A 27,303-nucleotide genomic window follows, 5' to 3' on the forward strand; every position below is an offset into this window, starting at 1 on the left:
CAGAGCTCACAAACATAGGGGGCACATTGTTTGGATGATCCAAAGCATTCATTTGATAGGCCCTCATATAGATAGGGTTTGCCCAAAAAATCAGCTCCGTATGATCATTCTAACCCTTCAAACTGTGGAGGCAAAATATGGACAAATTTGTGAATGTTTATACACGTCCATTTTAAACTCCACAAATCGTAGGGTTGGGATGATCCTACGGAGCTGATTTTTTTAGCACACCCTATCTATATGAGGGCTTATCAAATGAATGCTTTGGATCATCCAAACAATGTGCCCCCCTATGTTTATGAGCTCTGCTCAGATAAGTTTATCTGAGCAGCTGCTCACAAATCATTTCCTCTATATATATCTAATACTATATAGCAGAAGAGAAAAGGGAGAATTATTGTCCATTTAACACGTCAATGGGGATGATTTTTACCGTTTTTTGCCCTCCCCACATATCTGTACATACTATCTATGTGAGGGTAAAATCGTAATCTACATACGAAAAGCATCGACACAGGGTACCTGTCTATGACAATTACGGAAAAAACTACCGAGAAGTGGTAAAGACACATGACAATGACGAAAGAACTACTTTATACTACTCATGCAGGACACTTGCAAAATATTGACGGATTCGGAGTACCTGAAGAGGAACAAACAATTATGGAAACCTCTATCGATTGGAGGGCTAGGATCAACCTATATCGATTGGAGGGCTAGGATCAACCTATGGAAATGATTTTACAGGCACAACCAATTGATGTTGTGTTCCATCACGTGGACGGTTTGGATCAACCTTTAAAGCCACATAATTTCAATCTTACCCCCCTCCTTTATGCTTTTTTAATAAAAACTGTATAGGGTGATCTTAACCATCCGATTTAAGAGGAACAACATATTATGGAAACCTCTATAGATTGGAGGGCTAGGATCAGCCTGTGGAAATGATTTTTGGGGCACAACCTATTTATGTTGTGTTCCATCACATGGACGGTTTGGATCAACCTATGATGTGGTCCGTACAGTTCTTTGTCGACCCGTGCATCGCACGGGGTTTTTTACTAGTATATATATATATATATATATATATATATATATATATATATTAAAGAATAAAAAAGTAAATTATTCATTTTTTATCCAAATTCATTAATTCAAATAGAAACTAACATGATTAGCCATTCAATATCGTAATATGAATTGTTTGCTAGAAAACCTGACACATGAATCATCTATTTCTCATCCAAACCCATGGATATTGTATATTGATCTTAAAATAAATAAATAAAAAAAGACACAAGATCATATCAGTTCTCAAAGTCTCAATATCAAATGACAAATATCAATCATAAAAGACTGGAGTCGTTGGTGTTGTCATCATTATAGTCATCTCCCACCTTGATATAAGTAATGCCCTCAAGCACATACATTGTGCTTGACTGGTTCGATTCATTCGAACTCCTAGTCCTCCCATGTCTTCTTCCTTCTAATGAAAGGGATTTCGAAGGCTTCTTGTAATGTAGAAAGGAAATGGGGTCTTTCGAAAGCAAGTCCTATTTTCTTTTATACAAAACTTAATTTGGATAAATCGCATGAATCGTATGAATCGTACGATTTACGATCAAATCGTAAGATTCAAACAAATTAAGATTCAATCATGGGATTCAAATAGTTATGCATAAGACTTGATTTGCATCGTAAAATCGAATCGTAAATCGTTAGATTTTCAAAACAATGGACAGAGGAATGGAAGACGTTGATACTGAGAAAACTTCAAAACTGGGAGGCAGCAGATCTGAGGATGCAAACGGCAAGTTCAGGTTCCCTCATGTGAAACCCTAACAAGGAGCTTTCGTGCTCGCAAATCCTTCACAATAACAGGAATAAAGGAGTCTCAATTTCTAACAATGAGCTTGCGTGCTCGTAAACACAAGCAAGGAGCTTTTGTGTTCACAGATCCTTGAATTGCAGACATCTGAATTCAAGGAGTCTCAATTTCTACTGAGACTCAAGTAATGGATTTCGAGATTGTATCCGAGATCAGTTACAGTTATTCTAACCTAAGTTGAGCAAGGTCTCGGTTTACTATTGTTGAAGGGTATTGTTAAAAGGCATGATAGTCTTTGTACATGTAACCCTATTTGGGCACATATATATACATCATATTACATGGGAGCGCTCTAAGGAGACTCCATCTTCTGCCTCACTCTTCTTCTTCCTTCTCTTCTCACAATAACATCGTACCAGAGCACAGTGTTTAAAAACACAAATGTGACGCGGAATGCGGCCAAGAAAAATACTTGTCGACTTGATGCGGACACGGCCAAGAACGCGGTTGACGAGGTCATAACTCGGGAGAGTCAAAGGAGTTTATTGACTCTGTAGGGCAAAATGCGGATGTGGTGCAATGCGGAACGCGGATAACGTTAAAAGGAGTCAACTCTGGCGAGTTCCTTGTCCAGTCAAGCAGTTTTTAAACACTGCCAGAGCAAATCTGATCCAACAAAAACAACAACAAAAAAAGAAGAAAAAGGAGGAAAGAAAGGAAGAGACACCCTTTCCACATCTCTCGCAAATCTCTCTCTCCCATCTCTCCTCATTCCCTACCCCTCCCACACACACCCCCTATTGCCATAAAACCTCACATCCCACCCCCTCCCTCTCTGCCGTAACTCCTCACACGCCCCGTCCCTTATTGCTCCATCCATCTTATTTTCTAATCCTGAGCCCTAAATTATTTACTAAATCCCACCCCAAAACCCTAATCCCTCATCCCACATCCACAGCACTTTTGTAAATTCCCCTTTGTCAATCCATCCAACCCTTTCCCCAAAATCCAAATCCTTTCTTATTTTTCTATATCCATAAATCCCTAAACTTAGGACCTTGTTGGGTTCTTTCCCATTCCCCATAACCCCTTTCTTTAGGGTTTGAGCACCCCCTTCCCTCCACTCCATCCTAATATCTGTCATCTCCTTCTTCGTAATAGTTGCCTTTTATGGAGTTTGTGTTGATATGAAAACTGCACACCAATTGTTTGATGAGATGTTTGAGAGAGTTGTGGTGCCTTGAAATGATTCTTTCTGCTGCAAGTTGAAGGCATTCAGTCAACTGAAGTTCTAAGGATGGAATGTCGTGTTGTTGGCGACTCCAGCCTGATGTAGTTGCGCTCTCTTTATTGGTGGTTCGCATTGTTGGTTGGTTCCTTCCACGCTTGGTGTTGTTTGGTAGACAGGCTTTGCGAGTCGTGTTTGTTGGTGTTGCGGACCGCAAGATGTTGTTGGTACTTCTACATGATGTGTGTAGTTGCTTTAAGTAGATTTACACATTCGTTGTGGTAGCTTGCCTTGCTATACGCCCGGTTGGTTGTCGTGCGCCCCTTTGGTGTGAGCCTTGTTGGTTGGCTTATCGTTGTTGGTTGGTTGGTTGGCTGTTGTTCTCTTGGAGGTGATCGTCGTTGTTATGATCCTCACCATGTTGATCGTTTGATAGTTGTTGTGGTGGGCTAGTTTTATATGGCCCCATTGGTTTGGTTGTTGGTTTCTCTCCTTTTTCGGGTTGATGTGACTCTTGTTCTATTGGGGACATATTTTACGATTGCTTTCTCCTCATGGTGCTTCGTCGTTATCTATTATGCGTCTGTGACCCTTCGTTGTTAATGCTTATGTTTGTGCCTCTCTTGGGCTATGTGGTTTCTGTCAGCCTCTTTTCCACTGGCTCTCAGTTGATCGTTTCCGTAATGTGCTTGTCGTTGGTGTCGTTTGGTGTGCTTATTTGTGGGGCGGGGGGGTGGGGGGCTTCGTTGCTGTTCTACTACTGAGGCGCCTCCGTTATGGCTCTCTCCTCGTGTTCGACTTTTACGGACGTTCCAACTCAGTCTGCATGCTATTATGGCCGCTCTAGCAATAATTCTAGTTCAGGCGAAGGCTGTTGTTCTGGTGGCCGAGGCTCTCACCATTGTACTCATTGTGGTCGGGATGGCCACTCTGTTGCCTTTTGTTATGATCTTCATCCTGAGTTGCGCCCCCCTCGAACATCAGGGGCAACTTTTGTTGAAACATCTGATGGCCCTGCTCCTTTCTCCATTGCCCATACTGCGCATGCAGTTAGAGCCACCTTCGCTCCGTCTGCTAGCCAACCCTCTTGCTCTGCTTCTTCCTCTCAGTTGTGGCTTATTGATTCAGGTGCCTCTCATCATATGACTGGTGACTCGGTATTCTTTCTACATTTCGACATTCCTCGTCCATTACTTCTATTACTTTAGCTGATAGGACCAACTCGCCTGTCTCACGCGTTGGAGTCGCCTCTCTTTCCCCTGACCTTTCCTTATCATCTATTTTATGTGTTTCTCGTTTTCCTATTAATTTACTTTTTGTTAGTCAGCTGACTAAGGATCTTTGTTGTTCAGTTTCGTTTTCTCTTTCTTCATGTGTTTTCCAAGATCTAATGACTGGGAGGACTATTGTTTCCATTCGTGGAGTGAACGGCTTGTATTATCTAAGTCAGTCGAGCCCTGTTACATCCGTATGTTGTGAGTCCTGTCAGTTAGGTAACCATCATCGTGTCCCCCCGGTGTTCTTAGAGCTTCTCATCCCTTTGAGTTGGTTCACTCTGATATTTGGGGTCCTTGTCGAACCTCCTTAACTGGTCACAGATATTTTGTAGTATTCATAGATGACCATTCGTGTCTCACTTGGTTGTTTTTGTTGAAGTATCGTAGTGAGGTCTTCTCTTCTTTTCACACCTTTTATCATGAGGTGTCTACTCATTGTAGTTGTTCTGTTCGTTGCTTGAGAACTAACAATGCCAAGGAGTACTTTTCTTCGGCTGCTGCTTTGCAGGCCTTCCATGACTCTCGGTATACTTCATCAATCTTCTTGTGCGTATACCGCCAGTAGAATGTGGTGGCAGATTGAAAGATAAGGACTTTACTTGACATCGCTCGCACTCTTCTTTTTCAAGTGAAGGATTTCAAGACTTTATTGGAGTGATGCCGTTCTTACAGCTTGCTTCCTCGGGAACCGTCTTCCATCTTCCGTGCTGAGGGTCGTTCTCCTTTTTCCATCATTCACCATTCGGGTGATCCATTTCCTTTGACACCATGTATTTTTGGCTGCCTGTGCTTCGTTCATCGATTGCCTCCTGAGTTGGATAAGCTTGACCCTCGTTTTGAGCGGTGCGTCTTTCTTGGCTATTCTCGCAAACAGAAAGGGTACGGGTGTTATACTCCTACCCTCCGGCGTGCCTTTGTCTCTGCTGACGTTACATTCTTTGAGGATACCCCTATTTCTTGGCCACTGCTATTGGCTCTGTTCCTACGCCTAAGATACCTCTACCCACATTACCTATTCCCATTGTCACTGAGTCTGGTATACCTCCTACCTTACCCACCTTACCCAGATTTCGTCACTGAGTCTAGTGTACCTTCTACCTTACATGGTCCTGTCATCATTGGCCCATCCAAACAGGTGAAGGTTTATACTCGTCGCACTCGTGAGTTGGTGTCCACTGATTCGGCTGCTCCGTCCTCTCCGTCACCTCACTCTGATCCACCTCCTTAGTTTGGAGGCTCCGCCCCAGATCTTGGTCCTCCATCTACTTCTCATGAGTCCCATATTGATTCTCGGACTCGTTCAGGGTCTACTGCCCATCCTATCTCTCATTTTGTTTCTTATGATCGTGTTTCTCTACCTTAAATGAGTTTTTTAGCATCCTTATCATCTCACGCTATACCTAAGTCTGTTGCAGAGGCCTTATCTAATCCAGGTTGGTGCTCTGCTATGGAGGCTGAGATGAAGGCTCTTGCCTATAACCGTACATGGGAGCTAGTTCTATTGATGGTACTTGATCTAGTGAAATATCTCCCTGATGGCTCTTGATCAGTTGGTTGTCATTGGTTGTTTACTGTTAAATATCTCCCTGATGATACTGTTGATCGGTTGAAAGCTTGCTTGGTTGCTAAGGGCTATACTCAGACCTATGGTGTGGATTATATGAAGACCTTTTCCCCAGTGGCAAAGATACCATCAATTCGTGTGCTCATTTCTCTGGGAATTAATCGTGGGTGGCCCTTTATCAATTAAATGTTAAAAAAGCCTTCCTTCATGGTGACCTCTCTGAAGAGGTGTATATGAAGCAACCTCCTGGGTTTGTTGCTCAGGGGGAGATTGGTACTGTTTGTGGTCTTCGGATATGGGCTGAAGCAATCTCCACGTGCTTTGTTTGGCAGATTCAGCAACGTTGTTAGACGTTTTGGTTTGAGACATTCTGCAGTTGACCACTCTGTATTCAGTGCTAGCTCTGGTGATGGCTACAACTTATTCATTGTGTATGTTGATGATATTGTGATCATTGGGGATGATGTGACAGGCATCCAGAGACTTAAGACGTTCTTCAGACAGAGTTTTGTACTAAAGACCTAGGGCGTCTTCGGTATTTTCTAGGTATTGATTGTCTCGGTGGAAATATGTTCTAGATATATTAGAGGAGACGGGATCCCTAGGAGCCAAACCAGCAATGGTTCCTATGGACCCCAATGTGAAGCCTCTTCCAGATCAGTGGAGCTGTTGGATGACCCTGGCAAGTACAGGAGATTGGTTGATAAGTTGATATACTTGACCATGACTCGTCCGTCCTAATATATCTTATGCCGTGGGGGTGGTCAGTCAGTTTATGAGTTCTCCTCGTACTTCACATTGGGTAGCAGTCCTTCAACTAGTGAGATACTTGAAGAGTGCCCCTGGAAAAGGTTTATTTTTCAAGAGGCATAATCATATGAGACTAGAGGGGTTCACAGATGCTGATTGGGCAGGATCTCCAGTATCTCCAGTAGATAGGAGATCGAATACTGGTTATTGCACCTACATTGGAGGAAATCTTGTGTCCTGGAGGAGTAAAAAGCAAGAGGTAGTATCTCATCCTAGTGCAGACGCAGAGTGTCGAGCCATGACCCATACATGTGGGGAGTTGACCAGGTTGAGGTCTCTACGATTGCATATCGGTTTTCCTCCTTCATCACCAGCATCACTCTATTGTGGCTGCACTTGACATTGCTTCCAATCCGACTGTCTTCCATGAGAGGACAAAACATATTGAAGTAGATTGCCAATTTGTTCGTGAGAAACTTCAAAAAGGAGAGATTAGCACCTCCACTCAATCGCCGATCAATTAGCAGATGTGTTTACCAAACCGTTGGGGAGGTCTAAGTTGAGAGATAATTGTAATAAGCTAGGGTTGCATGATATATACAGTCCAGCTTGAGGGGGAGTATTGAAGGGTATTGTTAAAGGGCATTATAGTCTTTGTACATGTAACCCTTTTTGGGCATATAAATACATCATATTACATGGGAGCTCTCTAAGGAGACTCCATCTTCTCCCTCACTCTTCTTCTTCCTTCTTCTCTTCTCACAATAACAACTATGTGCAGCGAGCTGTGGGTGACTGCCTCGTCTGGCCCAAACCCAACCCAAAGTTCTTAAAGAGACCTTAATCAATACAAGTAGTCCTATAACTTTGGACAGCCAATACACTTTTGATCGAAATCCAGTCCCCTTACGAAACTTTCGTGAATGTCTAATGTTTTTTCACCCAGAGAACTAATAGAAACGATTCGAAACAGATATCTCCAATAGAAAGAGTTATACTGGAGATAAAGTAATCTCTGGATTTGAGCGGTCATGCAGTGACAAAAAATTGCAGACAGTTATATGCTTTAACAATTCAGATGTTCTGGAGTTTTCCAAGCCTTCAAAACTAATGTGCAAACTTGTAAACCGTCAAAAAGGATGTTCTTAGGACTTATGGTTGATGTGTAAGTGTAGGCAGTCCAATTAATATTTGATCTAAGCCAACAAATCAATGGCAAACAGACCAGCTTCCTAACTCTTGGCTTCCAGCTTCACAAGTGCTTTGAGAAACATCATGAAAGATGCACTAAAAATGAAGCTGAAGCACATAGGAACGTTCCTGCACACAACTACCACAAATACTAGGGAAGTAAAACTCAGGACATGTGAATTGCAAAATTCAACTCAACCACAACAATTGCAGACATGTTTTCTGTGCTTGATCTTGTTTGGCAAAAGAGATCCACAGACACTTTCAAATTCAGTTAGGTTAGAGCTTCTTATAACCCAATAGCAATTAGTAAGATGGCCAGCAACTTTACCTCCATCAAACTCACATGTACAGTGAAGAAAAACTATAGTTTCTTGCTGATCTTCAAAGGATTGACAACGCGAGTTATTTACATAGCAGATTCAAGGAAAAATCGTTCCAAATTTTGTGGTAAAACATGCAGATGAATGAGGGAATCAGGTAAAGTAAGGAGAAAGGATAAGATTTGGGAACTCAGATGCACATTTTACACGAACAGTCGCATGGCATTCATAAGAACAGATCTAATGCAATATCCCAAATAGCACAGATCTGAACTGAAGTTTGAGTGGAGCAAAACTCAGCCATGCACAGTTCCTGGAAGAGTTTCTGGAGCTCTTTTCTCTTTAATTCCTTCTTGGATCAGCTGGACTTGATTACAATTAACATGCAGAAGTAGGATTGGCTTGCAAGGATTGAACTCTGACATGACCGATGCATAAATGCCACTGAAAATTTAGCAAACAGAAACAATGGAATCCACGACCAATAAGCGCTATCTCTGCTCCATTTCCTTGGATTAATTTCCTTCGATGAACAAGGTATGCTAGTACGAAGGAAAAATTCAGCAAGAAGTTTGAGATTTCAGCCTACTTCAATTGAAATTTCCAGCAATACAACTCATGAACAGATCTTCACTCATGCACATAAAAGAACAGAGCCTGTAATCTCTTCTTGATTTGAGTTGATTCGAATGAAAGGCTGAGCAACGGAATGCCCAACTTGATAAAGAAATGAGGATTTCCCTTGCAAACTACAAGGATCAAGGCCGGGAAATAAGATAGGAAAGCTTGTAACTCAAGCTTGTAAAACCTCTTGCTTACACAAATTCAATACCATGGGATTTCCCTCAAGTTAGAAGAAAATTCTAACAAAACCCTTCAAACCCTAAGTTTCAAATCAAATCATCAAAAAACTGAGCTACAAAATGAAATAAAAGCTTTATATAGCCCATTAGAACTGCGAAATCCCTAAACTACTTTTACTTAATGAGAAATGCCTAAAATGGACATGAAAAGACTAAAATGGCTAAAGTACCCCTACCTTGCTAATACACACAAATCAAAAATTAAAGGGAAAAATACAGTTACACCCCCTCAACTTTATGACACATTCAACGATAACCCTATAGTTTCAAACTCATCAACTACACCCCCTGACTTTTCAATGTGTAAAAGGTAGACCCCTTCAGTTGACAGTCCATCCACAAATCGAAGGGTTAGGATGATCCTATGGAGCTGATTTTTTGGGCACACCCTATCTATGTCAGGGCCCATCAAATGAATGCTTTGGATCATCCAAACAATGTGGGCCCACTATTTTTTGGTCAGTGGACTAGAGAAAATTCTCTTTTCTCTAGTCGACCGACTAGAGACGAGATCCTAATTAGCATTGATAGTGTTTCAAAAGAGGGGGTCTACCTTATACACATTGAAAAGTCAGGGGGATGAGTTTGAAACTACAGGGTTATCGTTGAATGTGTCAGATAATTGAGGGAATGTAACTGTAATTTTCCCAAAATTAAAATACCTACACACTAAGGAGTAGTTAGGGGCTGCTCATGTAAACTTCGCTAGGTGAATGCTCCTGCATCAATGTCTGTTGAAAAATGCATGTAAAATCAGTGGTAGCATTCCGCAATAGTGTGATTCTGTCTTCCAGAGATTTCGAAGAAGCAACATTCTCACGTGCACAAGGATAAATACTTGGTGTGAAACTAGGTCCAAGTGGAGTAGGCCGCCACCCACAAGTTGGAGAAACATGAAACGGTCGATCGAAACTTGCATTCTGGAATCCATGACTAAATAAACCTTGCTAGAAGATTGGCTGAAAATGTTGCTGATAATTTATGGATTGAGGATAGACATTCTATGCATTACATGCTCACCACCATGCCCAGGCAGAGTATGCTACTGGATGGAAACAATTTGATAACAGTGACTTCTAAACTTATTTAGGCAATCCTGAACATAGAGACATCTTGATGGGGACCATCGTAGTGCCATATTTTAATTTCTAAGTGTGTTTTAGGTGTCTTTTAAGTCCATGAAGTTATAGTAGGGATATTAGTCTTTGTACATCAAAATAGCTTAGGTTATTTGAGTTATTAGTGTTTCAAAGACGCATGTCTATTACGGGATTTTTTTAGTACGAAGCAAGCAAGAGGGTATTTTGGGCCAAAAGAATTGGGCTTTTCTTTAGGGTTTTAGAACTTTCTAGTTCCCTTCTTCTTTCTTATATATTGTAAGCCTGAGGGCACTTTTCAAAAAAAAGAAGGCTATATTACGTTATGAATGAATGAAAAGATTTGAAGTTTTTTCCTCTAGTGTGGATGTGATGTCTACTTTTGCAAAGGTGTGATGCCTTAATCTTCCCTATGGTGCGATGCCTAGGAACCCCTTGGTCTGATACCTTGGGTTTTGGTTGGTGAGATTTTACCTTCCTTTCTATCTCTCTTTCATGTTTCTTTTCCTCTCTTTTTTTAAAGTTTTCCTCCCATATATCAACTTTCTGGAAATCCAAAACCTATTTTGTATTTTTCTTTTTCACCCATTTTCTACCCCAAAACCCCTAGAATACCCTTAAAAAAATTCTCCAATCTTAGAAACACCATTCAAACTCATTCATGCCTTGTGCCTCTTTCGCTTTCCCCAAAAACTAATTTTAGAGCTTCCCGACATCCTTCGAAAACCTCCCGGCATATGTCTGCGCCGATCTAAACCTAGAAGAAATATTTTTTTAATCTCATAACTTATTTTAGGAACCAAAACCTAATTTTACCCATCCTTTTCACCCCTAGCATCCCTTCTAGAAACCCGTCCTGCATCAATTTGGTATCAGAGCTTAGGGTGGAAACATGTCATCTAGATGCACTGAAGATCGAACTGTTGAATTGTTGGAAGGCTTGAATGTCAAATTTGACAGATCGCCATCCCACTTGGATTGCGTGGGCCATATTTACTAAGATTTTCATGCGCGTCCTCTAGCCATAGAGACTTCGCAAATTGCATAGAGTCAGGAGATCTTGCCGGAACAACCTTTGTTGATACCTTCTTTGCAGAGACGAAATTAAAACAACGAACAAGAGTCATAACCGTCATACAAAGTTGGTTCCAATAGAAGTTAATTCGTGAATATTATATGAGAATCAAGAGAGCAACAACTGTCATACAACACGCCTGGAAGAGGAAAGTCGCTCGACATAGTCAGCAGGAGTTTAAGATTACACCAAGAAAGTCATCGGTCATAATGTTTGGGCCCTAGCCAAATTATTACTACTTGCTCGAGGATACACAAGGAGAAGCCTGCAGAATTGAGGAAGCAAAAGAACCAAGTTTCTCTTTGCCTAAGCTGACACGTCATCAGGGATCCTTCGAAAGCGCACATGGTGATTACACTACTTAAAGCCAACAACATGGCTGCCTAAAGCTACTTGTGCGTTGGAAGTACCTAGTTCATTGGAAAGGACAACCGTATGAGAAATGTGCGAAGATTCCAGTTGAAGAACTTTCGCTCATCATGCCAATCAATATATTCGGGGGTCGAATCTTTTCAAGCGGGGGAAATGATGGGGACCATCGTAGGACCAAATTTTAATTTTTAAGTGTGTTTAAGGTGTCTTTTAAGTCCTTGAAGTTATAGTAGGGGTATTTGAGTCTTTTTACATCAAAATAGCTTAAGTTATTTGAGTTATTAGTGTTTTAAAGAAGCCCCACCTGTGTATTACGGGATGTTTGAGTAGGAAGCAAGCAAAAGGATATTTTGGTCCAGAAGAATTAGTTTTTTCTTTAGGGTTTTAGAACTTTCTAGTTCTCTTCTTCTTTCTTATATATTGTAAGCCTTAGGGCAACTCAACTCAACTCAACAAAGCCTTTGTCCCCAACTAGTTGGAGTCGGCTAAATGAATCCTTTAGAAAAATTTCATGAAGAAGGTGAAAGGAATCTACCCGGCTCTAATACTGACTCTAGTTGGGTTTGTCTACGTAGATCATTTTCTTCCATTCTATCCTATCCAAGGTCATGTTCTCTGTTATGTTCCTAGCTATCAAGTCTTTCCTCACTGTTTCTACCCAAGTTGCTCTTTTTACTCCATCAACTTGGCACGAGTCGCCTCTTCTCACTGGAGCATCCAAAGGCCTACGTTGGATATGTCCAAACCATCTTAAGCGGTGCTCTCTCATCTTCTCCTCAATTGGTGCCACACCCACCTTTTTACAAATGTCTTCATTTTTAATTCTATCTAACCTTGTGTGTCCGCACATCCATCAAAGCATTCGCATCTCCACTACACTCATCTTATGCACATGCTGCTTCTTGGTGGCCCAACATTATGAGCCGTACAGTTGTCTTATAGAACTTTCCCTTCAACTTGGTAGGGAAGTTACAGTCGCACAGAACTCCTGAGGCAAGCTTCCACTTCGACCAACCTGCTCTTATTCTATAGTTAACATCCTCTTCAATCTCTCCCTCCTTATGTAGAATTGAACCAAGATATCAAAAGATATCCCTCTTAGATACCTCCTGTCCAGTCAAATTTACTACATCCTCGTCCTGCCTCCTTATATTACTAAAGTTGCACTCTATATACTCTGTCTTAGTCCTACTCAGTCTAAAACCTTTGGATTCCAAAGTAGTTCTCCTTTGGTTTCATCGATTAATACCATGCCATCTGCAAATAACATACACCACGGCACCTCATCCTAGATACCCTCCGTAAGCTCTAGCGTAAAAAGATATGGGCTTAGAGCCGATCCTTGGTGCAGTCCTATTGTAATTGGAAACTCATTAGACGTGCCATCCATGGTTCTGACACTGGTTACTGCTCCATCGTACATATCTTTAATCACATCAACATATTTTGAGGCACTTTTTTCCTTTCAAGGACCCACCACATAACACTCATGGGAACCCTATCATACGCTTTCTCCAAATCAATGAAAACCATATGAAGGTCATTTTTATTTTCTCTAAATCTCTCCATTAACCGCCTAATCAAGAAGATAGTTTTCATAGTCGATCGTCCGGGCATGAAGCCAAATTGATTCTCAGACACCTTAGTCTCTTTTCTTAGTCTATGCTCAATTGCCCTCTCCCAATGCTTCATGGTGTGTCTCATTAGCTTAATTCCCCGTTATTGGTGAAACTCTAAATATCCCCTTTATTCTTATAAATAGGTATTAATGTACTCTTCCTCCACTCATCAGGCAACTTCTTAGACTTCAAAATATTGTTAAATAATCTAGTTAACCAACCTACATCACCCAAGCATCTCCAGGTCTCAATAGGAATATTGTAAGCCTTAGGGCACTTTTCAAAAAAAAAAAAGGATGGTATGTTATGCTATGGATGAATAAAAAGATTTGCAGTTTTTCCTCTTGTGTGGATGTGATGTCTACTCTTGCAAAGGTGTGATGCCTTAATCATCCCTATGGTGGCGTGATGCCTTGGGTTTTTGGTTGGTGAGATTCCGACCTTGCTATTTATCTCTTTCATGTTTTTTTTTCCTGATTTTTCCCATAAATCACCTTCCCAGGAACCCAAAAACCTCTCTTGCATTATTTTTCCCTCATCTTTTACACAAACCTTCCCAGGAACCCGAAAACCTCTCTTGCATTATTTTTCGCTCATCTTATACACAAACCGCAAAATACCTATTGAAAAATTATTCCAACCTTAGAAACATCATTCAAACACATCTCTATCCCGCTTCTATCTCGTTTTACCCAAAAACTCATTTTACAACTTCCCGGCATCTTTCGAAAACCTCCCAGCATATGTCTGCGGCATTCTTAACCTTCCCTAAACCTTAGTAGCAATATTTTTCCAATCTCATAACATATTTTAGGAACAAAAACCTAATTTTTACCCATTCTTTTTAACCCCTAGCGTCCCTTCTATAGACCCATTCTCTAATTTGGTGTCGGAGAGAAAAATCAGTTCAACCTTCGGTCATCCTGCATCACATCCTTATAATTTTGAAATTCTATATTGAATTAAATTATCCAAGTTTCATATTGGTTTTCCATTAGTTTCGAACTTAGGCGATAGCAAGGACTTGTGTCATGCAGAGAAAAATGTGCTTTAAACTAAAATTCTATACGACGCGATGAATCTTTGATTGAGAGAAGAGGAAATCTCCAAGATTAACCCGAAGATTAACCCGACCCAAGCCTCAACCTGAGTGGTGCCACAACCTGAACCGAACCCGCTCAACCTGAACCCGAACCCAACCCGGTCACTCAACCCTAACCTCAGTATGAAATCATAGAGACAAACAAGGAAACAGGAAAATAGTTCACCTGTGGTTTTAAAAACATAATGGAGAAAAAATTAAAAGACATTGGAAAACAATCCACTTTCCCACCATTAAAACATCTACTTTCCCACCATTAAACATCTCAATCACAGCTCACCCACGATTCCTAAGAAAAGAAAGCAGAAAAACCAAGAAAAGCTTTCAAAGATTGGAAACACAAAAGCCAATTTTCCAGCTTTAAAACATCTTTGCCAATGTTCACTCCCGATTAAAGTAACAGAAATGAGAATAACCAAGGAAAGATTTCCATGTCTCGAAACAGAAAATCCAGGTTACAACCACTAAAACTTCTTAGCCAGTGCTCACCGTCTATCAAAAGAACACAAGATAAAAACCCAGAAGTGATTTCTAAGATTGGAAAAGAAAAACAACTCTATTTCCCACCAAAACAAAACCATACTCACACGAGTATTGAAGACAAATCGTTTGGTTCCCTTCTAATTATTCAAATCGTAAGCAACGAAATGATTGCAACAAGCCAAAGCTCTCAAATGATCAGATTTCCCTACTTTAAAAGAATCTCCTTGCACTCCTTGTAGGATGCCTTGTTGACTTGAAAGGTTTCAAGGAGAAAAGGGATAGAGAGAACGAGAGGTAGTCTGTCGAGAGGTACAGGAAGGGAGAGAGTCGGGAGATGTGATTAGGTTTAAGAGTTTTGGGTTTTATACCATCCCTTTTTTCTGAATGGCTGGGTTTTATACCACGGTTAGAAAAGGATGCGATAGGGATTTTACTAAATGATAGGAAGGGATGTGTTAGGTATTTAATAAATGTTATATCTCTTATATATTACATTTAAAAAAGTAAAAACGATAAATAAAAAAAAGAAAGTCGGGTTTTATTTTGGGTCGGGTTTTGCCCAACGCCTCAACCATAACCCACCCGAATTCGGGTTGCCTTTTTCCAACCCAAACCCAACTTGACCCGAGCAAGCACCAACCAACCTGAGAAAAAATTGGGTTGAACCCGACAGGTTTGGGTTGAGCCCGACCCAAGTAGCACCCCCATGCAAGCATTGATGATCTTTTTGAGGAATCATACATTACTCGGTGGCCTACAAGGGGTCAGATATTGCGGAGCCTCGTTGTACTAGCTTCCATTTGGGTGATCCAGATGGAAATAAATAATTGGATCTTTAAAGGAGCCTCCGGGAATATCTAGAGTTTGAAGCAGCAAATTTTCTAGTTGAATGTGTGATGAGAGACCATCGAAGATGACATGAAGAATTAAGAAGAAGGGTCACATCATTAGTGTTAAAAGAGTTTTATTTAGCTTTTAGAGTGTTATTTAAGTCTTTTCAAGTCATAGGGGGTATTAGAGTCTTTTTACATCAAAATAGCTTATGTTCTTTGAGTTACGACTGTTTTAAATAGGCCCCACGCATGCATTACGAGAATTTATGTGGGAGCAAGTCTTTAAGTACAGAGTTGTTGGGAGGTAGTTAAAGTTGATATAATCAACTTTTTCAAGGTTCTTTTATGAAGGATTGGAACTAGATAAAGGTATTAGGGCTACATTTATTGTTCTTTGAGAATCTATTGTCGTGGAATTCAGACCCATAAGTCTTGTGGGATGTATCGATAAACTCTTGCCTAAAGTCTTAACAGAGAAAGTAAAAAAGATCTTACCCAAAGTCATCTCCAATGCTCAGTCCATTTTCATCCAAGAAAGACAAATTTTAGATAGTGTTTTGGTTGCCAATGAAGTTATCGACTTTTATCATAAATCTGGGGGAAAAGGAGTTATCTGTAAGCTTGGTATGGAAAAAGCCTATGGTCAGGTGGACTCGAACTGTCCGGACTATCTAATGGGGGCAGGATGAAGTTTGGTACCAGGTGGTGATAATGAAGTGTGTGTCTTCTTCCGCATGGTTTTCTATCATGATAAATGGCTCACCAAAAGGCTTTTTCAAATCATCCTGCGGGTTGAGACAAGGTGATTCGTTATTTCCATTCTTGTATTTAATAGTTGCATAAACTTTGACCCTTTGAGCAGGATGTTAGAGAAAGGCAGAAATTGTGGCATCATTTAGGGGTTCAAGATTGAGGCCTTGGAAATAGAAATAACACATCTTCAATTTGCAAATGATACACTTATATTAAGTGTGGCTGACATTGAAAAGGTGTTGAACCTAAAAGTTTTGAGATGCTATGAAGTTGTCACTGGGCAGATATCTAAATTTCGAAAGTCCATATTGTTGGGCATTCACACCTCTAGTAGTGAAACGGAATTATTAGCCGGGATCCTTCGATGCTCAATTGACCATTTCGTTTACCTCGGTTTGCCATTATGTGTTGGTAGGCCCAATTGGCAAGTGTGGGATCCAATAGTTGAAAGGGTGGAAAAAAGATTGGACTCTTGGAAGCGTGGGCTGGTATCTATGGGAGGAAGAATTACTTTAGTCAAAGCAGTGCTTTCTAATATACCGAAATACTTTGTTTCAGTATTCAGATTCCCTATAAGTGTCATTAATCGAATCAAACAGATTCAGAGAAACTTCCGGTGAGGGAGGAAGTGATGAAAAAAGAAAACTCCATCATGTGAATTGAGAGGACATTTGTAAGCTAGTTAAGTCTGGGGGATTAGGCATCCACCGCTTGAGAGGTATGCATGAGGCTCTCCTTGGGAAATAGTTCTGGAGATTTGGGGAGGAAAGATTCTCTTTGTGAACTAGAGTCATTGAAAGTAAATACGGTGCCCTTCCTGGCAACTGGTTCTTAGATGATTGCGATAGATGTAGTGGGTCGACAGTTTGGAGCAATATTTGAAAGCTAAAGCAAAAATTTGATCAGGGATTAGATTCAGAGTATACACTAGAGATAGAATAAAGTATTGGCTCGACAACCGGTGTGATAGCCCTCCTCTATCAGTGGCTTTTCTTAACCTTTTTGTGAATGTGATGGATAAGAATGCCCTGGTCAAGGATTATATGCACTGGGCGGAGGGTAGAGTGTCCTGGAATATCAAATTTCGAAGTAACTTTTTTTATTGGGAAATTGATAGTTTGCTCGGCTATTAAACATTATGGAATCATGCTATTTCAAGAGGACAGGTAAAGATAAGAGGGTTTGGATATGGTGCTCATCGGGATCTTTCATTGTTAAATAATTTTACCACAATCTTCTTCCTAATCACTTTTATCCTCAATTTGCCAAAGTGCGGCACATCCCAGCTCCTCCCAGGGTGTGTGCTTTTGGTTGGTCAGCACTCCAATCCAAGATTCAGACAGTGGACTTTATGCGGAAAGGAGAAATGATTATCATCAATCATTGTTCCATTTGCATTCAAGCGAGAGAAACAGTGGACCACATCATTTTACAATGCAGGTTTTTCTACATATTTTTGGAATAGGATTCATGCGACATTCGGCATTCAGTGGGTCTTTCCGGCTCATATGGTTGATCTCCTTTGACCCATGGGGGAGCAAGGGGAGGATCTTGTGGCGTGTAGTTTTTATGGCGGTGCTATGGGTTATTTTTTGAAGGAAAGAAATGAGAGAATATTTAGAGGAGTATAAAAAAGTTCTAACTATTTGTTCATCAAAGTCATTTCCTTATCCAGCTCTTCGGTAAAGATCCTCCCTTGCTTTAGGTTCATTTCTTAATCTGATTTATGGAGATGTTGGCGGGAGATGCACGTTACCAGTGACAGAAAAGAGCCTTCCTGTCAGCATTGGACTCCTCCTCAAGACTTCCTAAAATTCAATTTTGACGGGTCAAGTTTGGGCAATCCGAGGCCGGACGATATTGAGAGTGTTCTAAGGGATGATAGGGGAATGACCAGATGGGCCTTTTCTAGGCCAATTGGGGTTAAAGACTCCTATGAATCTTGAACTAAGATCGGCCTTACAAGGCAACAGAATAGGGGACGAAGGCATTGTTGAGCGAGATTCATTAAATGTAATATCAGGTGGTTGGATGGTAATTGCTCTCATCCCTGGAGGTTTGATGATTTGATAGATGAGATCCAGGAGAGAAAAGCTGGTTTGGTGTAAGATTTCATCATATTAAAAGATCAGCCAATGGAGGCAGGCACGCTCGCGGAGGGGTCGGGAGGGATGCCTTGGAAATTTTTTATTTTCTTCCTCCTTGGCTATCCTTTCTCTTGTATTTCATTTCTGTATCTTTTCTTGTATCCTCAACCATCTCAATCGCAGGCCCCCTTCTTCTTTTAATAAAATTTATCTCTTAGCCATTCAAAAAAAAGCAAGTCTTTAAGTCCTTAGAAAGGAGTAGTTTAATCCTTGGGGTTTTTTTATTTGTTTGATATATACTTTCTGTTGGGTTTGGAAGAAAGAACACTACATTCATTTCCTATTTGATATTTGGAGTTTCTTGGAGAAAAGACTTCTTCATCTTCTTCTTCTTTAGTGAGATACCAAGGATCCTTTGGTGAGATACAAAAGAAAAGGAGAATGTAGAGAATGTCAATCTGATGCTAATAGTGAGCCATTTGGAACGAACTGATACCTCCCTAATTCTATCAAAATTTAAAAAATGGATTTGAATGTGAAAGCGCAAAGCAAGCAAAAGGAATAGAACTTTGGAATATAGCACAAGGTTGCCAGAGCGGGAATCGAAAGCGGGAATCGAAACGGGAATCGAAAGCGGGAATCGAAGGCTCCCAGGGAAGAATCCTACTCAAGGTTGCCAGAGCGGGAATCGAAATCATAAAAAGCACAACTGAATGCTAAAATGCTAATCATTTCTTCTTATTTTTTTCACTTGATAGGTAACAAGGCACCTATTTAATGGCAACTAGCGGTAGACGTGTCTGATTGTGATAGAAGTGCACAGGGTCATTTTTTCACACTATGCATTGCATTTGATACTTTATTAAATGCATAGATTTCTGCATTTTATCACAGTCTACTAGAAACAAAAACTTACCACGAAGCTGTCATCCGTGTATAGATCATTTGCCACCACTGCCCGAATGGTCCATGAAGCCAACTGATTTTTTTGCGGCTTACTAAAGCACTGCAAGCAAACGACATAGTAAGGTAAGAATAAACCCAACACAACAAATCTCTTACACTCTATTAAGAAAATGAGTACTGCAAATGTACACCCAAAAGGGAAAACCATATACATCTGTTACGTCTTGGGCGGCTGAGAACAATGCCTGATAATCTGCTCTCAGTGAAGGCTCTGTGCACGTCAAAGGTGAAGACATTGCAGCTTCTAGTATAGCAAAAAAACTATCACTAGTTCCTTGCTTAATGCTGCCTGCCTGGATTAGCTGTAGGGCGAGCTTCGAGGCTTTCCCAAACTTGGTTGGATTCTTGATGTGTGATGCAATCTTTTGCATTGCTTCTATGACTTGTGTTTCGCTCGCATCCATGGTAGTTTTAAATCTCAGACGCTTTGGTACTGAAGTACCCGCTGCTGAGTAACAACAAAAACCAAAATTTAAATTTTGGAAAGAATTTCTGTTCATTGATCATAAAACTGATTAATCTGATAAATATCGACATTGAAATACACAAAAAGATGAGAAAAACTAATAAAGATAAACAAGGACATGAAATTTTATGTCAATGCAGGTGATTAGACGATGATGATAGATTATTAAACTGACGTGAAATTTCTCAAATTTCATGCAGATATAAATTTTCAGGGAAATGATATCAGCACAACCATGTTTGAATAATTGCACTGGCCTATCTTGTCTTTTAGTATTTTAAGAGCTGTAAAAGATTATATTACAGTTCCCAAATAGCTTTCACAAGCCAATTAGAAAAGAAAATACAAGCTGAGTTAGTGAAATTATTAAAACATGGTTGTGCTGATTTCATTTCCCAATTTTCATAATCAGAACATATAAATCATATGAGAGAATCACCCTGAAACCCTTATGAACCCCAAGGCCCTCTTTGGATTGCAAGAATTTTCAGGAAAAATTTGGAAAGGAAAAATATTTTAAAAATTTCCTACTTTTTTACGCAAGAAAAAATATAATTCGAACCAGCCCTATTCAGTTTTTCTATAGATTATCCTTCTAAATTAACCCTAATTGTATCATTTCCCTCTAAATTGTGAAAACAAAAAAAATTCTCAAGAAAAAATTTTCAATCCAAACAGGGCCTAAAAATCATATCAAAGACTAGTAAAGTTGAAGCAAAAAGCACAGACGTAACATGCCAAAATTGGGTTAAATTACAATCAAAAGAGTAATGTAAACCTTATTATTAATGAATTCAAATGGAAGTACATAAAAACCCTAGATGTTTTGCAAGAAAAATAACAAGATCACGTGCCTTGGGCCTGAGGTTCAGAAGGCTTGTCTCGCTTGAGAACACTCTTGAGAACAGGTGCCGGAGCGGGAGAAGATTTTGTTTTAATGGCCGGCGGAGGTTGTTCTGTAACTGGATGAGGAGGAGTTGCAGAAGGAGGTGGTAACCCTAGAAATAGGTTATCCGCCATTGATATCAGAGGATCGAAAGCTCGTTTGTTTTCTCTTCCCCTTTACCTTTCGCCTCCTTTACTCGATTATATGCTAATATGCTATCTCGCCTTCACAAATACAAAATTAAGTATATCACCACTACTTTATTTTGATGATCGCACTCCTCACCTTATTAAAAAGTTACTGTATGACCCGTACCATAGGATGATCCAAACCGTCCATTAGATGATCCTAACCCTTCGATCAGTCCCTCTTAGATTGGAGGGTTAGGATCAACCTGTGGAAATGATTTTTGCTGTGGCCCATGTAATGGACGGTTTGGATCATCCTATGGTGAGGGTCATACCGTGACTTTTTAATAAGGTGAGAAGTGCGATCATCAAAATGCGGTAGCGGTGATATCATTTCCCTCAAATTTTATGGTGACAAACATATTTTGATATTTACAGAAACCCAGATGTCTTTTATTCTTTAATCGGCTTGTGAGAGCAATTTTGGGAAATGAAATAACCTTTTGGCTCTGTTCACTTGTTTTTCCGGGAAAGGAAAAGAAAAGGTTTCCCGGGATTCTGACGTGGCATTAGGAAAAGAAATCCAAGGAAACTGTGTAGGAAAAGGTTTCCCGCGCCTGTTCACGTGCGCAGGATCTATGCAGGAAAATGTTTCCCAAGAAACTGCTTGCCCACCTTTTATCACTAGTTTTCCCGGGAAAGCAAATCCGACCAAAATAATGGGATTTGGTTTCCCACACTAGTAAGAAAAGAGACATTTCCACGTCATTTTTGGCAATTCCATGTCATTATTTGACATATTCCACCCAGGCTTGTTATTTTCTCAGGGAAGCAAGTGAACACCAGAATTATGTCTTGTCAAGGTCTTGTCAAGAAAAAAGGAGTCTGTTTCCAGGGATTTGCTTTCCTGGGAACGCAAGTGAACAGAGCCTTTGAGTTTTGACAACTCTTTAAATGGCAGTGATAAATCAACCCCCAAATATCTTAAGTCGACCCACTATTTCTCTTTCTCTCTCCTCTGGGTTAGAGAGAGAGAGATAGACAAGATGGTTTGTGAAAAATATCAAAATATGGTTGTGCTGATAACATTTACCATTTTATATGGTGTCAACCAGTATTTCAGTATTTTTCAAAATGTACTGTATGACCCACACCATGGGACGATCCGAACCGTCAATTTGATGGTCAACAACGTAAATAAGCTGCTGCCCAAAAACCATTTCCATTGGATGATCCTAGCCCTCAGGGATCATCTGATCGAAATGATTTTTTGGCCATAACTTATTTACGTTGTGGCCCATCAAATGGACGGTTTGGTTCATTCTATGGTGTAAGTCGTATGGTAGTTTTTGAAAAATGCTGGACTATACGAGCTTACACAATATAAAATAATCAATATATTTCAGTATTTTTTAAAAAGTACTGTGTGGCCAACACTTTAGGATGATCCAAACCATCCATTTGATGGGCCAAACGTACATAGGTTGTGGCCCAAAATTCATTTCCATAGTATGACCCTAATCGGAGGGCTAGGATCATCCTATGGAATGATTTTAGAGGGACAACCTATCTACATTGTGGCACATCAAACTAACAGTTAGGATCATCCTAAGGTGTCATCTGTATAGTACTTTTAAAATAACATTGGACTATACTGGCATACACCAAGTAAAAACACATTTTCTAAACGGCAGTGATAAATCGACCCTCCAAAATGATAAATTGACTCCCCATGTGTCTATCTCTCTCCTCTTTCTCTCTCTCTATCCTAGAGGAGAGAGAGACACATGGGGAGTCGATTTATCATATTAGGGGGTCGATCTTCACTCCCCTTTTCTAAATGATAGAAGCCATTCTTTTAGCCTTGGTGCAACGGTAACTCGGTAAGGTTGCTCGATTGTGACCTAATGGTCGTGGGTTCGACAGCCTCTTTGCAATGCAGGAATAAGGCTCCAATACATCTAGCCATCTCCGGACCCCGCAATGGCGGGATCCTCGTGCGCTGGGCTGCCCTTTATAGAAGCCATCTTTTGATGGCCCCCACCATGCAGCGAATCGAAGTCCTAGGATTGTCCAAGCAGAAGATCTTCACAAATTTTAGCCATTTACACCTATGTTATGAAATTAAATCAGTAGGTCTATGAACAATTGTCCCCACAATCTCATATTCCTTTAAAATGATAAAAACTCTATTTGGGGTTGAGCAGCTGGCCCAATCTGTTAGGGCTATCCTTTCAACCTTGAGATCGGAGGTTTAATCCCACTTACCTGCATAAAAAAGGATGTTTAGCTCTTTGCCCACCGAAAATGTTTGTGATCTTAATATTTACCCAAAGATATCCTATCCGCTATGCTGTCCATACTTTGCTTATTTATTCAATTCTCCTTGATTTGAATTCTGAAGCCCAATGGCTTCAATTGTTCGATATTCACTCACCCATCTCCCTCTTGTTTCATTTTCCACTAAAATATGTCAAAAATCTTTACTCATTTTCACTCGTTCACTCTCCCTATATCATGAAATTGATTTTCTCCACGACCCATCTAGAACTAGCAATGTTCCCATCCACCATTCTCCCAGAGAGGAGAATATGTACATTCAATCCAACATCCATTTCAGTAACAGAGATATATTCTCTACTGAAAATTCATCTGGAACAGTCACAAAAACCTCTCATTTAGTACATCAATGCTACCAAAATGGCGACACCAGGCTCCTCTCTCTTCAAATCAATCCCAATTTGAGCCCTGAACAGGCTGTTACAGTCTCCGCCATGCTTGTGGGGAAGGCGGGGCCTATGGTTGCATTGAGCTTCTTGGAATGGGCCATTTGCCGGGTCGAATTCCGCCATTTCATGCGCTTGTATTTGATGACAGCAGGTTCTTTGGTAGAATCTAACTGTTTGGAGAGAGCCCATCAAGTCATGAGGCTTATGGTGAAGAATTTCGCAGAAATTGGGAAGCTAAAGGAGGCCATTGATATGGTCATAGAAATGCAAAATCAAGGGCTACCTCTCAGTGTCCGCACAATGAATTTCACTCTGCAGATTGCTGTTGAATTGGGTCTCATCGAATTCGCAGACCACGTGTTTGTGGAAATGTCCGGGAGAGGACTTTCTCCTGATTATTGTAGTTTCAAGACATTGATCATTGGATACTGTAAAATTAGGCTCATTGAAAAGGCAGAGAAGTTGCTTGTAGAAGTGATGGATAGAGGTTTTACTGTGGATAATGTCACTTGTACCGTGATCGTGGAAGCATTTTGTGAAAAGGGTTATGTTGGGAGGGTATTTGCACTCCTTGAGAAGATGTCCCAGACTACTTCTTATCCAAATGTGATCAATTACACTGCTCTTATTAATGGGTTGTGCAAGAGAGGCAGCGTGAAACAAGCGTTTGAAGTTTTGGAGAAAATGGTAGAGAGAGGTCAGAAGCCAAATGTGTATACTCACACTTCGCTGATCGATGGGCTCTGCAAGAAGGGATGGACAGAGAAGGCGTTTAGGTTATTTTTGAAGCTTGTTCGCAGTAATAATTACAAGCCTAATGTGCATACCTACACCGCAATGATCCGAGGATATTGTATGGAGAATAAGTTGAATCGAGCCGAGATGTTGTTGTCAAGAATGCAAGAACAAGGATTGGTTCCAAATACTAATACATATACTACTCTCATTGATGGGTACTGTAAAGATGGGGATTTCAATCGGGCATGTGAATTGATGGATAGAATGATTGGAGAAGGTTGTATTCCCAATATTTGTACTTATAATTCAATCATCAATGGCCTCTGCAAGAAGGGAAAAGTTGGAGAGGCTTATAGATTGCTTCAAAAGGGCATTGCCCGTGGGTTACAGGCAGATCAAATCACATATACAATTCTTATCAGCGAGCATTGCAAGACGTCCAACACTAAGCGGGCCATGGAGTTATTTGATGAGATGATTAAAGTCGGTTGCCGGCCTGATATGCATACATATACCACAATAATTTCTGCATTTTGCAAGCAAAGGAAAATGGGGGACAGTGAGAGGCTCTTGGGTGAAGCTATTAAACTCGGTTTGGTTCCAAGCAAGGAAACATATACTTCCATGATATGTGGTTACTGTAGGGATGGGAATGCGAGCTTTGCTTTGAAGGTCTTTGAGAGAATGATTGAGCAAGGTTGTGTAGCAGATTCTGTTGCTTATGGTGCTTTGATAAGTGGGCTTTGTAAAGAGTCCAAACTGGCAGAGGCCCGTGTATTGTTTGAGACCATGATAGATAAAGGATTATCACCATGTGAAGTTACTTCTGTGACCATCGCTTATGAATATTGCAAGGAGGAGGAGGCTGTAATTGCCATGACTCTATTGGATAGATTGGAAAAGAAGCCATGGATTCGAACAGCAAAAATCCTAGTCAGAAAGCTTTGTAGCGAAGGGAAGGCAGACCTAGCAGCTCTTTTTTTCGGTAAACTGCTAGATAAAGAACCCAATGTAGACCAAATAACTTTTGCAGCATTCATGAATGCTTGTTACAACAACAACAAGTATTCCTTAGTTTCTGATTTGTCGGAAAGGATCTCTAGAGGGATTGACAAGCTTCCTGAACAAACCACTAAAAGGCTGACCTGAATTGCATTCGATATTAGAGCCTCTAAACCAATTCATGGCATGTATTGCTAAACCGTGCTCATGTAATTGGTCTTTACCAAATATGGATGGGTTTTCTGATACTTGTCAGATATGGGAATTTTCAAGTGACCTGAAACTAATGTTTGAGAAGGTTCATACTTGGGTGTTGTGATGACCTGATTTTTTCTGATTGAATGTTCTGGAGTTCCATAGCTGCATGTATGCTTTGAAAGGCTGAGCTCACGAACATGAAGTTTTAGCATATACAGAACAAGAATGGAAAGGCTAAGTTGAGTTGAGAACAAGAATGGAAAGGGAACAGAAACATTCTCCCGGATTTTTCGCTTAAAGATCTTTGATTTGCATTTGCATATGTGCCGAGTAGAATAAGAAACATATCTTTATAACAAAAAAAGGATTTGTTATCAGAAAAAAAAGAAAAGTTTATGGATGTATAGGTTCCTGAGATTTGGGATCATCCTTCTCCAGGTTATTTATGGATTGAGGGAGACCCTCAAAGCAGTACGATGACTGACAAAGGACTACATCCTACATGGGGATTTCAGAAGATCAAGCAATTCCAATCCTCACTGCCACCATATCTCATAAATTCACAAAAGGAAATCGGAGGTGGACCAGTGTGTAATCAGGAATCTGTGGGTATTATGATTTGGAATTGTTCGCAGGATCTCAAACATCGTACTTTGAGGAGCACGGAGGTCCTTTTTTGTAAATCTTCTTTGGGTAAGGAACTTAGGACCCATTTGGATAGCCCTTGGGTTTGGAGTTGGATTTGAGATTCTAAATCCAAATCTGGCGTTCGGACCCAATGTTCAACGTGCAGATTAGGATTTGAGCTATGGGACTTTATTTCTAAATCAATGAAATAAGTGGAGAAGTTATGAGTTAAAAATACAGAAAAGGAGAGCAGCACACATGTTTTCTAGGTTTAGCAAAGACATACTGCCTTTACACATTTAATGTGCTAACGAAGAAGGAAAATGTTAGATATCTTTTTCACTCACGAAGTATCAGCGAAAAGCATCAATGATTCCTAATATCCTCTTCTAGTTTTTGCTATTCTTTTATTAACTCTTGAATTCTCATTGACTGAGATGTTCACTTCTTTATTTTCTGTTTAAAAGCATAAGCAGACATATGGTTAAATATGCTTATGAATTTGGGTTGTGGCTTGCCAAAATTTTCCTTCCAGATCGTGGCAGAAGTTTGTTGGTAGGCTCGTGCTTGGATCTGAGTTAATGGATCAGCTCAAAGAGCTTTTAGGTGTAATTTGTTGGATTTATTTTTTGGATGGGTTTCTGGATTACTTGCTTTAATCAGTGTTAGGCATAACATATTTCTGAGAGTAACAAACTATAGAAATTATCTTTTTGAATGTATGGTTAGCTCTCTTGGACTCTAATCTCTAACTGAAAGGAAATTTTTCTGTACTACTTACCCTCGAAGGAAAGATACATTATACTATCAGCAATTAAAGGAAGTGAACTTATTTAGATGCTTGCCGTCCTCATAATATATGTTTCTGACATTTTCATGGATTTTTTCACATGGAGCTTATGGACTGTTTTCATCTATTTCTTGTCAATGTAAGTTGTCTTTGGGAATTTTTTACCTGTAACACAGATTTGAGTGTATTAATGCTTATCAGAAAGTTCATTTTTACCAGTAAGATGTATTTGAGAATGGAGAATGTGATGTAAACACAAGTCACAGATGTGTAATGGTTGGATCTTGGCTTAAACTTAGCAGGATTGGTTATGAATAACCAAAGCATA

General features: G+C 40.2%; 2 protein-coding genes across 3 annotated transcripts in view; one reads left to right on the forward strand and one right to left on the reverse strand.

The window, feature by feature from the left end:
- LOC143857164 (nucleolar/coiled-body phosphoprotein) overlaps positions 1–21,005 on the reverse strand; it is a 31,169-nt gene extending 10,164 nt beyond the window's left edge. The window contains exons 1-3 of one of the 2 annotated variants that reach the window (XM_077367546.1): positions 20,732–21,005; positions 19,564–19,859; positions 19,362–19,451 (exon numbers count right to left, since the gene is read on the reverse strand). In XM_077367546.1, the coding sequence (XP_077223661.1) occupies positions 19,362–19,451; positions 19,564–19,859; positions 20,732–20,897 (552 nt within the window). In that variant the 5' untranslated portion in view covers positions 20,898–21,005. The remainder of the gene's footprint in view (positions 1–19,361; positions 19,452–19,563; positions 19,860–20,731) is intronic. The other variant, XM_077367547.1, reaches the window with a different exon arrangement.
- Positions 21,006–23,061: 2,056 nt separating this feature from the next.
- On the forward strand, positions 23,062–26,978 carry LOC143857143 (Pentatricopeptide repeat (PPR-like) superfamily protein). The gene has a single exon (XM_077367462.1). The coding sequence runs from the start codon at positions 23,300–23,302 to the stop codon at positions 25,505–25,507; it is 2,208 nt and encodes a 735-aa protein (XP_077223577.1). The 5' UTR covers positions 23,062–23,299; the 3' UTR covers positions 25,508–26,978.
- Positions 26,979–27,303: the final 325 nt, after the last annotated feature.

Source organism: Tasmannia lanceolata, unplaced genomic scaffold, assembly GCF_043159265.1.
Source record: "Tasmannia lanceolata isolate RefF3 unplaced genomic scaffold, GAP_Taslan_0.1 ptg000024l, whole genome shotgun sequence".
Classification (NCBI taxonomy): Eukaryota; Viridiplantae; Streptophyta; class Magnoliopsida; order Canellales; family Winteraceae; genus Tasmannia; species Tasmannia lanceolata.